The 15,534-nt window shown below is 36.7% G+C and overlaps 1 protein-coding gene across 2 annotated transcripts in view; it reads right to left on the bottom strand.

Moving 5' to 3' along the window:
• The window catches only part of TNPO3 (transportin 3), an 82,871-nt gene that overhangs the window by 51,361 nt on the left and 15,976 nt on the right, over window positions 1-15,534 (bottom strand). For both annotated transcript variants that reach the window (XM_032869520.1, XM_032869528.1), the window contains 3 exons: window positions 5,698-5,898; window positions 4,661-4,734; window positions 3,038-3,194 (listed from right to left, as the gene is read on the bottom strand). In XM_032869520.1, coding sequence (XP_032725411.1) covers window positions 3,038-3,194; window positions 4,661-4,734; window positions 5,698-5,898 — 432 coding nt within the window. The remainder of the gene's footprint in view (window positions 1-3,037; window positions 3,195-4,660; window positions 4,735-5,697; window positions 5,899-15,534) is intronic.

Genomic DNA, 15,534 nt, shown 5'->3' with positions numbered 1-15,534 from the left:
TTAACCTTTTAAAATCGATCATTAAGACTTTCTTTCTCAACCAGGATTCTAGAAGGAATAAAGTCTTATAGAAAATGATTTGGAGGTGCCTGGATGGCTGAGTGGGTTAAGCCTCTGCCTTTGGCTCAGGTCATGATCCCAGCCAGGGTCCTGGGATCAAGTCCCACATTGGGCTCTCAGCTCGGTGGGGAGCCTGCTTCCTCCTCTCTCTCTCTCTTTCTCTCCCTGCCTCTCTGCCTACTTGTGATCTCTGTCAAATAAGTAAATTAAATTTAAAAAAAAAGAAAAGGATTTGGGTGACTGTTTTCTCCATCATCTTAAAGATAGTATACTCGTACCATTATTAAATATAGGAGAGTATCTGTTCACACCATGGATGCCTTAGGGTATTAAGGCTTAATTCTCTAGAGGAATTCCTACTGGGAAGAGCTGTTTTGGATACAACTTCCAATTAAAGGAAATACAGAGAACAGAAAAACAAACTAAATGAAACAAAGACAAGGCAACCAGAAAATCCAAAAGGCAAGACAGTCTATAAAATAATTGGTCCAATCTCAACTCAAAACAGTGTTGTTTTGAAAAGAGGTGGGAGAGGAGCTGTGATTAGGAATCATAATAAACTGATATAAGGCATGGTGCTAGAATGAATACTGATTTGGAAAAATGCTGTTAAGGATATTTTAGGATGGGGCACCTGGGTGGCTCAGTGGGTTAAGCCTCTGCCTTCGGCTCAGGTCATGATCTCAGGGTCCTGGGATCGAGCCCCATATCGGGTTCTCTGCTCAGCGGGGAGCCTGCTTTCCTCCCTCTCTCTCTGCCGGCCTCTCTGCCTACTTGTGATCTCTGTCTGTCAAATAAATAAATAAAAATCTTAAAAAAAAAAAAAAAGGATATTTTAGGATGAACTTGGGAAATGTGAAGATGATCTGGGTACTTATTAGAGGATATAAAAATTTACTGAAATGAAAGGATGAAGCTGGATGACTGAAAAAGAAACTTCAGGAGGATAGGTAAAATATAATCTCATTTGTATTTAAAAAATTTGTCGGGGCACCTGGGTGGCTCAGTGGGTTGGGCCTCTGCCCTTGGCTCAGGTCATGATCTCAGGGTCCTGGGATCGAGCCATGCATCGGGCTCTCTGCTCAGCAAGGAGCCTGCTTCCCCCTCTCTCTCTGCCTGCTGCTCTGCCTACTTGTGATCTCTCTCTCTCTCTCTGCCAAATAAATAAAATCTTTTTTTAAAAAAATAAATAAAAATAAAAAATAAAAATAAAAAATTTGTCGTATGTTCATAGAGGATATGTACTAAAAGGTTAATAGTGTGATCTCCAAATGGTTTGAATATACTCTGTATTTTCTAATTCTCAATAATACTATTTCTTTAAAATAAATGGTAAGTTGAAAGACGCATTTAAAAGAATAATTTTCGGGGCGCCTGGGTGGCTCAGTGGGTTAAAGCCTCTGCCTTGGGCTCAGGTCATGATCCCAGGGTCCTGGGATCGAGCCCCACATGGGGCTCTCTGCTCAGTGGAGAGCCTGCTTCCCCCTCTCTCTCTGCCGGCCTCTCTGCCTACTTGTGATCTCTGCCTGTCAAATAAATAAATAAAATCTTTAAATAAATAAATAAATAATTTTCCAGTGAATTTCTAACACCAATCTGAACACAGTTTTAAGTAAAAAATGTCTTTTCAAATAAAAAGTTCTATGATGTTGCAAAAGTACTGAAGCAAATCCCTGAGAAATAATCTATAACCACATTACTGAAAAAAGTGACCTGGGCTATAAAGACCTAAAATGAGATGTGGGCTAGATAATTTAATACAATCAAGTTCAAGAAGTAGCAAATATTTTCTTTAAAGGGCCAAAGAATAAACACTTTAAATTTTATAGACTATATGTGGTCTCTGTGAAAATTATTCAACTCTGCTACTTCAGCTCAAAATTACAGACGTACACAATATATAATGTATGTATGAACATGACTATGTTCCAGTAAAACTCTATTTACAGAAATACGTGACTAGCTCATAGACTATAAATTTACCCATCACTTGTCTATAGCATTAAAATGTCTACCTAGTCAAAAAGGACCTAATCACATTTAACTTTTTATTTTTATTTTTAATTTAATTTTTAAGTTTTTATTTATTTATTTGACAGACAGAGATCACAAGTAGGCAGAGAGGCAGGCAGAGAGAGAGGAGGAAGCAGGCTCCCTGCTGAGAAGAAAGCCTGATACGGGACTCGATCCCAGGACCCTGGGATCATGACCTGAGCTGAAGGCAGAGGCTTTAATCCACTGAGCCACCCAGGTGCCCCACATTTAACTCTTTTTTAAAAAAATGGTGTAGTATTATCTCATTTATAATTGTGGTATTGCTCAAAGGTCAACTAAAGACCTGAACCACTTATCAAAATCTCAACTGATCCTTAAGAGAGGATCCTTTCCTTAAGTAAATTTACACATTAGCATGGTCCTTTGTCAAGAGCCAACAGTTTGTAGCATGAAGTAGTAGAAAAGCAAGGAAGTGTAATCAGAAAGCCTGAATTTAAATTCTGAATTAGCAGTTGTATATGTCTAAAGCCTATATATCTAATTCATAAAATGGAAATAACATCACCCTCACAGTGTTACTTACAAGCTCAAAAAGTACAGTTTCTTGGGCGCCTGGGTGGCTCAGTTGGTTGGGCCGCTGCCTTTGGCTCAGGTCATGATCCCAAGGTCATGGGATCAAGTCCTGCATCAGGCTCCTTGCTCGGTGGGAAGCCTGCTTCTCTCTCGGCCTCTGCCTGCCTCTCTGCCTGCTTGTGCGCTCTCTCTCACTCTCTCTCTCATAAATAAATAAAATCTTTAAAAAAAAAGTACAGTTTCTGAATCTGAAAAGTATTTAATTGTAGTGTTCTACAAATGTCACAGTATTATCATTGCCAATTTTTGCAAAGAAATCTGTATTTCACAATAATGCAATTGAATTAGAAAATAACCACCATGGCTTTTTGCCCCTACAGAGCAACTTAGTAATTTCATACTTACTCACCAATAGAGATACCACTGTACTAGAGTAGAAGGCCAAATCTTCTATAATTTCTGTGCGCCGGTTAGCCCCAATTCGTAAGGAACGACTATGTACTTCTTCAGGTAACACTGTAAGGATCTCCAGTAGAAAAGGCAGAGAAGTTACATCATTGCTGTATCTGGAAAAGGAAAGGGAGAGATGGAAGTTATTTAGAATCAGAAAATACACAATCACATAAGGTAACAACAAGCTTCAGAATAACCTATAACAACAAAAGCAGCATTCTCACTACAAAAACAAAACTTTTTGGAAAGGTATCTGGAAATCAAAATTTCAACTTGCATCTTCTGTGACCCAGCAACTCCACTTACAGAAATTTCTCTCTCAGAAAAATCTCACATACACATGCAAAGTATACAAAAATAAGAACTGCAATACTTTTTTATAGTATCAAAAACACTGGAAAATAAAAGGTCTTCCATAATTAGGATACAAAAGGTTACAAACAGTTATACAATGGAACATACATAGCCATTATAGTGAAAGAAGCATCTATGCCCTAACATAAGATGTCCACAATGTACTAAGTACAAAAAGTGCATGAAATATGTTACATATGAGTGAACAAATACATAGGTATATTAAAATATATATGCACTAATTTATTTTAAAATGCTTAAAGTCTGGAGGACTACAGAGTTAACCATTAATAGTGGTTACCTAATGAAATACAGAAATACGAAGAGAAAAAGGCTTTTACTTTGAAAGCTTCCACACTATTAGAATTTTTTCAAGGAACATGTGTTAATTTTCTTAATGAAAATTTTCTAAAAAAAACATGAAACTATCCATATAAAGGCTTTAATAACACATTATAGTTGGAGGTAAAAAGGACATCCACTTTGTTAAAAAATAATATCCTAACCAAATGCCAAAATGCAAGCAAATATCAAGATTATCTGGCCAAGACCATGAGGAAATGCTTTTATTCAAAGTAGCAGGCTCTGTGTATCTAAAAATCATATTGTCCCTTTGACAGATATGAAACAAATCCCAATTAGTAAGAACTTTTACTCATAATGACTTCTAATTTAATATAATCTTACACATTCTGACAATGTTTTGTTTTTTATTTTTTGTTTTTAAAGATTTTATTTATTTATTTGACAGACAGAGATCACAAGTAGGCAGAGAGGCAGGCAGAGAGAGGAGGAAGCAGGCTCCCTGCAGAGCAGAGAGCCCGACGTGGGGCTCGATCCCAAGACCCCGGGATCATGACCCGAGCTGAAGGCAGAGGCTTTAACCCACTGAGCCACCCAGGTGCCCCATTCTGATAATGTTTTTATAGAACTGCTGACATATCAGTTAGTGGGAGTGATCCACAAGACAATGAAAGACTTTGCTGGAGTTAATTCAAAAAACGTGTGTATAAATTATGAGAGTCTTTTATGTTCCACAAAACACACTTCTGTAATATTTAAATTTTCAATTATTTTCTTTTTATCTAACAAAAGTTAATAATAAATAATTCTTCGTTAAGAGTTTGGGGAAATATTCCAAATATCTAGCTAATGCTAACAAATTTCTCTTTGTAGGTTAACAGCAATTCCAAATGCTAGAATATAATTAATACAAGTTACTTACTTTTCCACCAATGTTTGTACACACCCCTTCCAGGAAGGCATCTGTAGGGCAAGGTCTGCTATTGCTAAAGCCAGCTGAATAAGAAGAGAGATTAAATAAATGAATAGAACGCATGAATAGGGTCACCATCAATATTAACCGGAAAGCAAAGAAACTGAACTTTATCCAAACAATATGACAACAAAGACTGACAACCACCCTACCTCTCCTCACCTCCACAATTACATATAGAATGTAAACTCTTCTGGGCTAGCTACAAATTGTTAGTATTTAAGTTAACCTCTAAAAATGAAAAACAAAACCAAAAACAACAAAAAGAAATCAGAAAGAACAGACTATAGATCTTCCTCAGAATATATCAATACTTACTTTTATTTGGCAATACCACAGAACTTCATGGACAGATAAATTACACTTTGCCAAAAGGCCAAAGCTACTGACAAAGTCAGCCCTTTGATTCACTCCTCAAGTAATGGAATGCCATTTCCCTTCTCTTTCCATTTCTCATCTTGAAGCCTTATGCAAAAGCCTCCTTCCTCTTCAAGGGCACTTCTATGCCAGGCAGAGAACACACATTGAGTATGTATTCAAGGAAGCCTCCAGTTTTCCTTTTTAATGTATTTACCAGTCTAAAGGGGGAAAGGCCAGATGCTGCACTATTTCATTCATGAGACTTTAACTAGCCAACTGGTCCAGAAATGATTTTTTTAAAGGCAAGAAGGCAGACATCTGACCCAGAACAGTACAGTATACAGTGTTTTTACCACCTGCAATTTTAATGGGGGGGGGACACATATGCCTGCCTGTGAAAATCTATACTCACCTCCCCCACTTCTGGTATTTAAATTGGTCTGAAATCAAATAAACTCTAATATTATCACAGAAGATTTTCACTTTCTATCCACTTAAGAATATAGCAGTAAGTCCATAATAAAGTTGTTAACAATACTTCACATAACCTAGCAATGTCAATCAAAATTAATTTCACAAATCCAAATGGCCTTATAAACTTTCCTGATGAGAAGCACAGGATTTACCTGCGTTACAATGACAGGTGACAAGTCTTTCAAGTTCTGGATATGGGTTAGTAATGAGTCCCGTAAAGAGGCATGAGAGTCTGTGGGGAGCTCATAAAATGAGGTTTGAATCTTCATTTTCATGGTCTGTGCAGCAAAGTAGCATGATTCCACATCCTGTCGGATCTGTAACAACTGGTCTGAAATCTCCCATGCATGAACCTAAAAGAAAACCAGACAAAATGTCTTAAAGACTATTGTACTAAGTAATTTTAATGTTACACCTCAACATATATAAAGACATATGTAGACCAAAGTTAAAAACCTGACAAGCTAAATTACCCACTAATTTAGCCAATACCTCAAACTATATATTTAAAGGCCCTGTTCAACAAAAGTATTACTGAATCCTTCTGACTCATTCTAGGAAGACCTGCAAGTTATCAATCAGATCAACAGATCTAATCTTGCTGATTAGAATCATTAACTGTATGGCGTGGAGAATATGAAGGAAAAAGTCCCAAAAGCTCCTACTAAAACTAAAACGTCACTGTGTAACTTCCAACCCCATCTATAGGTTGGATATTCTTTTCCACTTAAAATAAATAAGATTTTGTTCACTTTAAGAATTGAATCTGAGAACCATTTTAATGTATCTATAAATAGGTCTCAGTAGGCCTACATTTCAATCTTCAGTTCCTTTTAGCAGAAAAACCATCTCACCCCAAATGAATATTTCATATACTTCTATCATTTTCTAATGTATTTGTCTGGCAAAGTGCTTTATATACATAATACTAAAATCATTTTCACAGGAGAAAATAAATGTATCTCTGGAAATAATAATGGAATGAAAGCATAGGATTTGGTCTCTAACAGCTAGTCACAGTTACAAAAAAGTTCTATTTTGAAAGATAAGTTTGGGAACAAAGTTGTGCAGTACACAGTAGGCAACAAATTAAAACTGATTAATTTTAATCCAATTCTACCAAACTGCCTCTTCTTGGAACAGGCTAAAATAGGTTGGCAATAATGAAATGAAAAAAAAAATTTCAATCTCAATTCAGGAGCAGAGGCAATAGTAGGAGATCACGAAGAGTTACCCAGTCAATTTCTTATGAAGCTAGAGCACTTCACGAGTAATACAAAATGATTAGGGATCTTTCCACAGATAAACAGGAGTCAATAAAGAGAAACAGGCAGAATAAATGGCCTGTACAAGTTCCCAAAGTAAACTGAAAACAAAGACCCTGAAGGTTATTAGAGGTTTATTAACATAAAACTTAGCTTTCAATCAGATAAGATGGTGGAAAATAACCTAAAACATTATGTCACACAAAAAAATCCTCCAGCCACATTAGTTTTTAGCTATTTAGTAACTCAAGCACACCTGTAGTTTAATATGCCATCAAAATGTATTTTGTGCAAATTGGTATTTTATGATCTAGTTTTTTTGTTTTTGTTTTTAAGTAAGCTTTATACCCAACGTGGGGTTGAACTCATGACCTGAGATCACAAGTCACATGTTCTACCAACTGAGCCAGCCAGGCACCCCTCTAACTGCTATTTAAAAAAATATAATAGCAAAAGATTCTATGAAACCTTGGAATCTCCATAAATGCCCTCATAAAAACACAGCAAAGAGCAAAACTAAAGCACTATGGGCATTTACAACAAAACCAGGTATTATCTAGTTATGTCTAAGAACCCCAAAATATAAGTGATTGGGAAAAAACCAGTGACATCTGTAAGACCTGTGTAGTTTTAGCTTCAGTAAAAGCAGAAGCAGAGGAAAACAACAAGGTATCTAATGGATGTAAGGGCAGAGGAACACCTAAAGAGCCAAAAAGCATTCAATGGGAAGAACACAGAGACAATTTCAGGACTGAAAATAGAAAAGGTGTTGTCAGATCTGAAAGCAGGTGAGTAGAAGAGGTGAGTGGAAGAGGCCTACATAAAATCTAAGGAGATGGTATAGTCTAGCTTCTATAAATTCTTGAAGTGGAAGGACAGGACTCCAAACTGAGGATAAAATGCTGTCAAGAGAATCAATATTATACAGGATAAGTAAAACAGAGACAAAGGAAGAAAAGAAGAACGTAACAAAACCAGGAAATCTTAGAAATCAAACCACATTTGTAAATACTATCAGACAACAGAAAAGGAAGTTCTTTGAGATGAATATACTACTCTTAGCCATGCCTCCTAAAGTTCAAAAAAGACTAATTTCACACAAAAATAAGCAAATGAGGCCAAATGCTATATACAGATATAGGAGGAAAAAGAAAATAATGAACCGAATAATATCTCTACAACGCAAGCAGGCCAGAAAACGCATTTTTAAAAAAGTAGTCTACCAGAAAAATATAGAGATACTAGACATCCATCTAAATAAACTGGACATGATAACATTAAGCAACGGCAGTATCTAAAACAACAACAAAAAACAGTCTAAAGCCCAAAGGAATAGAAGGCAACCTGAAAGAGCTCAATGGACGAAGATAAAAAACCTGGTGTAAGAAAATGGACTGTACGATAGTACTGGATTACAAACTCAAAAATAAAGCAAATGCCCACAAGTCCAGACTGATGTGAACAATGATCAAATAACTAACTGCGAAGTTATTTGTAAGATGTAAGACGTCATTTTTACAGAAGAATGCTTAATTAATAAAGGTAAGAAGAAATGAGAAAAATAGACAATTACTATTTCAGCACCACAGTAATAACTGCTACAGGCGATATTCATGGATGGGGATAAAGTGAGTGGGTGAACTTTAAAAAGAAACAGGATATATCAAAGTGTCTCCCTCAAATATTTATTGGTCTTAATACATGTCCACAAATTCTTGGACAGTTACTATTTAAGAACTCCGATTTTTCTTTGGAGAGACAATGTAAAGAAACCTAAGACTACATGGAAAGCAAGAGGGGTCCAAGTAAGTCCAGCCTTCCAGCCATGTCTATCGGTGTCAGGCATGTAAATGAAGCCATCTTAGAATCTCCACACCAGCCCACCCACCAAACTTCATGGAGCAGAACTATCAGCCACAGAGGCCCACTCGAATCTATGACCTACAAAATTGTGAGATACAATGAAATGATTTTTTTTTTTTTAATTAGGTTTTACACCCAATGTGGGGCTTGAGCTCACAACCCTGAGATCAAGAGTTGCGTGCTCTACTGACTGATACAGTTGGGTGCTCCTGAAACAATTTTTAAGTCACTAAGTTCTAAGGTAATTTGTTTCACAATGGATCATGAGAACAACCAACCAAATATTATGTGCATCCTGACAAAAGAACAATGACAGGATCAAACTTCTGACTCATCAAACCTCTGGATGTAGCCGGCAATTTACAGGATATACAGAGCTCGGAGACTAGAGCTGCATCGTAACTACACATATGGCAAAATCCACAATGAAGAGTAAATCAACAGGTCAAATGGCCCAGATTCCTCAACAGTTAAAAAATCTAGAGAGAGAGAGAAAGAAAGAGAGAGAGAACTTACAGGTTAGAAGACACTCAAAAGGCGTATTTTTCAAAACAACAAGACTAAAAACTACAAAGGAACACAAAGAAAGGATTACTATGAAAGGATAGCGGTTACTTTCAGGGAGAGGGAAGCAGTATGTCAGAGCAACGAAGACTTCTGGAATGCTGAGAAAAGTTCTATTTCTTGATTTGGGTGGGTAGCTATGAGGACACCCATATACAGTAATTTACCAAGTTATAAATTATACATTTGCACCATCCCATTTTCTGAATCAGTGTTTAAGAAACAAAACAGAACAAAACAAACAAAAACTCCAATATTGCTGCTTGTTAAAACTGAACTGTAGGATGTCTTTCTCCCAAGTGAAATCTGTCAACCTACCAGATCAGAACTCTGGTAAAAAAGTTCATTGACTGCACCGTGTCAAGTTGTGCTTTAATCTGAATGGAAGAAACTAGTAAAAATCTTTATTACTGATTTAAATGTTTCCACCTCCTTAAAAGTAGAGATGTAGAGGTGTGCCTGGGTGGCTCAGTCGGTTAAGAGTCTGCCTTCAGGGACACTTGGGTGGCTCAGTCAGTTGGGTGTCTGCCTTCCCCTCGGGGCATGATCCCAGAGTCCTGGGATTGAATCCCCGCATCGGGCTCCTTGCTCAGCAGGGTGCCTGCTTCTCCCTTTGCTTGTGCACATGCGTGCGTGCTCTCTCTCTCTCTCTCTCTCTGACAAATAAATAAATAAATAAATAGTCTGCCTTCAGCTCAGGTCATGATACCAGAGCCCTGGGATTGAGGCCCACATTGGGTTCCCTTCAGCTTCTCTCTCACCCTCTCCCTCTGTGTGCACCTCCTCCACTCTCTCGAATAAATAAATAAATAAATCTTTAAAAAAATAATAAAAATAAAATAGAGGTCTCAAAAAGGAAGGGTAGAACCAAAAGTCAAAACAAAACAAAAAGCCCATTTCCCTCTGAACTGTTAAATGTAGGGGTAGGGGGGAAACCTGGGTGGCTCACTCAGTTAAGAGTTTGCCTTTGGCTTGGGTTGTGACCCCAGAGTCCTGAGACTGAGTCCCACATCAGGATCCTTGCTCAGCAGGGACCCTGCTTCTACCTCTGCCTGACACTCCCCCTGACCTGAACTTGTGCTGGGTCTCTCTCTTTCTGACAAATAAATAAATAAAATCTTTAAAAAATAAAACAAAAAAAGTAGGGATAGGGATGCAAGCAGTTATTTTTCAAGCATCCTTTTTCCTTTAGATTTCTCTTTAAGATTTTATTTATTCATTTGACAGAGAGAGAGAGAGACCGTGTCAGGCTCTCTACTCAATGGGGACCCTGCCTCACCCTGTCCTCCCCACCTGTGCTCTCTTTCACTAACGCACGTGCTCTCTCTCTCAAACAAATAAATAATATCTTTTTTTTAAACTATAAAACATGCTGAAAGAAATTAAAGATGACCTCTATGAATGAGAAGATATCCTGTGTTAAAGGACTGGAAGACTAACTATGGTTGTCAATACTATGCAAAGTGATCTACAGACTCAATGCAAGCTCTATCAAAATCCCAATTACGTTTCTTGCAGACATAAAAAAATCCATCAATGAAATCCATATGGAGGGGGGTGCCTGGGTGGTTCAGTCAGTTGAGTGTTCAACTCTTGATTTCATTTTGGAGTAAGTTCCATGTCAGGCTCCCCACTTAGCAGGGAGTCTGCTTGAAATTCTCTCTCTCCCTCTGTCTCTACCCCCACAGTCTCTCTCTCCCAAAAAAAAGGAAAGAAAAAAAAGAAAATTCATATGGAGGGGCATCTGGGTGGCAAAGTCAGTTAAGCATCCAACTCTTGACCTCAGCTCAGGTCTTAATCTCAGGGTCATGAGTTCAAGCCCTGTGTTTCACTACTCAAAATAAAATGAAACAATATAAAATGAACATAACTGAGCATACTTTATAATGAACATATTCTATAATAAATAGAACAAAACAAAGAAAAAGGACAAAAAAGAAAATCCATATGGAATCCCAAGGACCCCCAAATAGCCAAAACAGTCTTCAAAAAGAACAAAGTTGAAGGTCTTCCATTTCCCCATTTCAAAATTTATTACAAAACCAGAATAATCAAAACAGTACAGGACTGCCACAAAGACAGATATATAGACCAATGTAACAGTAAGAGAGACTAGACATACACCCTCACAAATATAGTCAAATGATACTCGACAAGGGTGCCAAAACTACACAATGGGAATAGGAGAATCTCTTCAAACAGTGTTGGGAAAACTAGATACTTCTATACAAAAGAAAGGTGGACCTATGTACAGAATTTACTCAAAATACATGAACACCTAAATATAAGACTTGAAAACTGCAACTTTCGAAAGAAAACATGGGCCGGGGGTGGGGAGGGGTGACAGCACAACACTGAACTTGATGGTGAATTCATGGATGTGACACTAAAAGCACAGAAAACAAAGGCAAAAATAGACAAAAGGGACTATATCAAACTTTGAAACTTTTACACAGCAAAAGAAATAATCAACAGTGGAAAAGCAACCTATGGAATGGGACAAACTATCTGTAAAGCATATTTCTGATAAGGGGTTAACATCTGGAATATATAAAGAACTCCTACAAGTCAATTCAAAAACCCAAATAACCCAATTTTAAAATGGACAAAGGATTTTAAAAGATATTTCTCTAAAGAGGACATAAAAATGGCCAACATGCTTATGAAAAGATGGTCAACATCACTAGCTATCACGGAAATGTAAAATCAAAGCACAATTAGCTAACGCAGTATGGAAGTTCTTCAAAAAAACTAGAAACAGAATTAGCATACAATCCAGCATTCCACTTCTGGGTATATATCCAAAAGAATTAAAAACAGAATCTTAAAAAGGTTACACACCCATATACACTGCAGCTTTACTCACAAAAATAGTCAAAAGTTAAAAACAACTCAAATGTCACCTGACAGATGAATGGATAAACAAAATGTGTCTATGTGTATGTGTGTGTGTGTGTGTGTGTGTGTATAAAACAATGGAATATTACTCAGTCCTAAAAAATAAACGTTATATACTATAAAATGGATAAACCTTGAAGACATTATGTTTTGTTTTGGTTTGGTTTTTTGAGGACATTGTTAAATAAAGTCAGTCAGTCAGTCACAATAAGGCAAATGCTACATTATTCCACTTACATGAAGTACCTAAAGTGGTCAAACTCAGGGCTGGGATGAGGGTTAAGTTGGATGTTTTTCAGTGAGTACAGAATTTCAGCTATGTAGAATGGGCGGGTTGTTTTCAAGGGATCTATTACTCAACAATGTACACATGGTTAACAATATTATACTGTTCTCCTAGAAACTGTTGAGAAGATAAATTCACGTTATGTGTTTTTTGCCACAATAAAAAAGTGTGAAAAAAAAAAAGTGTGGTACTAGCATAGAGAGAAACACAAGACCAATAGAATAGAAAAGAGAATCCAGAAATCCAGAAATAAATCCTTACATATATGGTCAAATGATTTTCAACCAAGACAATAGGACCCTTATTTTACTTCCTATACAAAAATTAACCCCAAAAGGATCACAAACTAAATTTAAGATCTAAAATTATAAAACTCTTAGAAGAAAACATGAGGGAAAAGTTTCATGAATATCAGATTTGGAAGTGATTCTTTGATCAAAAGCACAAGCAACAAAGGTAAAAACAGATAAACTGGGCTATATCAAAATTCAAAACTTCTACTTATCATCGATAAATATGAAAAGGCCACCCACAGAATGTGAAAAATATTTGCAAATGATAAATCTGTTAAGAGATTCATGCCAGAATATTTATAAGAACTAAACAACAAAAAACCATCAAACAACCCAACTAAAAATCAGGCAAAGGCCAGAATAGACATTTCTCCAAAAAGATATACAAATGGGCAATAAACACATGAAAAGATGCTCAACATCATTAATCATTAGGGAAATGTGAATCAAAAACCACAATGAGACAGCACTTCACTCTCTTTAGGATAGCTACTATTAAGATCAGAAAGTATGTTGGTGAGGATGCAGAGAAACTGGAAAACTGCACTGCTGACGAGAATTGAAAATCGTACAGTCACTATGGAAAATAGCATGGCAGTTGCTCAAAAAATTAAAAATGAAATTACCATGTGATCCAACAATTCTGCTTCTGAGTATATGACCAAAACATCGGAAAGTAGGGACTCAGATATTTATACACCAATGTTCATAGCAGCATATTTCAAAAGAGCCAAAAGTTGAAAACTCAAATGCTAACTGAAAGATGAATAAACAAAATGTGGTACACACATTCAATGACTTTTTTTAAGAGATTTTTATTTATTTATTTGATAGACAGAGATCACAAGTAGGCAGAGAGGCAGGCAGAGAGAGAGGAAGAAGCAGGTTCCCTGCTGAGCAGAGAGCCCAACACGGGGCTCAATCCCAGGACCCTAAGACCATGACCTGAGCGGAAGGCAGAGGCTTTAACCCACTGAGCCACCCAGGCGCCCCACATACAATGATTATTATTCAGCCTTAAGAAGGAAGTACCATTACAGGCTGTAACATGGATGAACCTTGAGGACATTGTGCTAAATGAAATATACCAGACACAAAAGGTCAAATACTGTATGATTCCACTAATATGAAGTACCAAGAGTTAAATTCATACACACAAAGTCAGAATTTTGATTACCAGACAGTGAAAAGAGAGGATAATTGGGAGAGTTACTGCTTGATGGGTACAGAGTTTCACTTGAAGAAGATGAAAAGGTCTGGAGATGGACTGTGGTTATGGTGGCACATTAATGTGAATATATTTAATGTCACTAAATGTACACTTTAAAATAGTTAAAATGGGTGCCCCTGGGTGGTGCAGTTGATTGAGCAACTGATTCCGGGTTTCGACTCAGGTCATTTAAAGGTCCGGGGATCAAGCCCCACATCAGGCTCTGAGCTCAGCGAGGAGTCTGCTTAAAGTTTCTCTCCCCCCCATACCCCTTTCCCATGCACACGTGCAAATGCTCTCTCCCTCTCAAATAAATATTTAAAAATAAATAAATAATATAGTTAAAATGGTAAATTTTGTGTTATGTATATTTTATCACCAAACAAAAGAAAGAAACAGTTTAGAATCTGCTCAATCTCTGCTTGGATTAAACAGATTTGGTCCAATTCTAAAGACCTGCCAGAAGCAAAAGATATCATGTCAGTAGGAAAACATCATTTATTATCCCTTCAACATTTCATAAACAATATATCCATTATCAAACAAAAGCAAGATAAAATAACAACAAAGGGAAAAGAGACAATCGAAAATAATGTACTTACATAATGGAATAAGGGCTAAAACAACTATGATGTCTTAACTCAAGTGACAAAACTTAACCAATAAGGGAACAAATTTTTATACTACTCCTGACATGTTTCACTGAAAAAGAATTATCAACCAAGTAGTATTCTTCCAAAAAATGTTTTACCTGAATGAAATCATGAGAAAATGATGAGATAAACCCAAATAGTGGGGCATATTAAAACAGACAAAATGGGCCCAGATTTGTTTTTTAATGTCACTATTATAAAAGAAAAACAAAAATACCCTGAAGAATTAAAAAGACCAACTATAAGCAATGTATTTTCCTTAAATGGATCCTGGATTAGGAAAAATTTAAAAAGTAAAAGCTATTGGGAAATCTGAATATAGGCTGTGTATTAGAGAATACCATTATGCCAAAGTTAAATTTCTAGAGAGCAGCAATGGTTTTAGTTTAGAAAAATGTCCTTGTTCTGAAAAGAGATATGTCAGTGTTCAGGGGTACAGCATTGTAACGTCTTCACTTCACTTCCAAGGTTAAAAAAATACACTCAGAGAAGGACAGAAAGAGAAAGAGAAGCAAATGGAACACTGTCAAAATGAGGAGAAGGGTTATCAGTATTCACCCTACAGTTTTTTTCAAGTTATGAACCTTTCAAAATACATAGTTGGGAAAAAAATTAAGTAGGTGATTAATTTATTTGAAGAATTAGAAAACAAACTGGAGAACGTCCATTAAGAAACGTAATCTACAGGCACCTGGGTGGCTAAGTGGGTTAACCCTCTGCCTTTGGCTCTGGGTCATGATCTCAGGGTCCTTGGATCTACCCATGCATCAGGCTCTCTGCTCAGTGGGGAGCCTGCTTCCCCCTCCCCCTCTCTGCCTGCCTCTGCCTACTTGTGATCTCTCGCTCTCTCTGTCAAATAAATAAAATCTTAAAAAAAAAAAAAGAAAGAAAAGAAATGTAATCTATAAAAAAGAATCAAACTGAAATTCTAAAACTGAAAAATTAGTAACCGAAATT

The sequence above is a fragment of the Lontra canadensis genome, unplaced genomic scaffold (genome assembly GCF_010015895.1).
Source record: "Lontra canadensis isolate GAN:19392208 unplaced genomic scaffold, GSC_riverotter_1.0 scaffold2, whole genome shotgun sequence".
NCBI classification, from domain to species: domain Eukaryota; kingdom Metazoa; phylum Chordata; class Mammalia; order Carnivora; family Mustelidae; genus Lontra; species Lontra canadensis.
The sequence above is the reverse complement of the archived record's forward strand: the minus strand, read 5'-3'. Positions and strand labels throughout refer to the sequence as shown.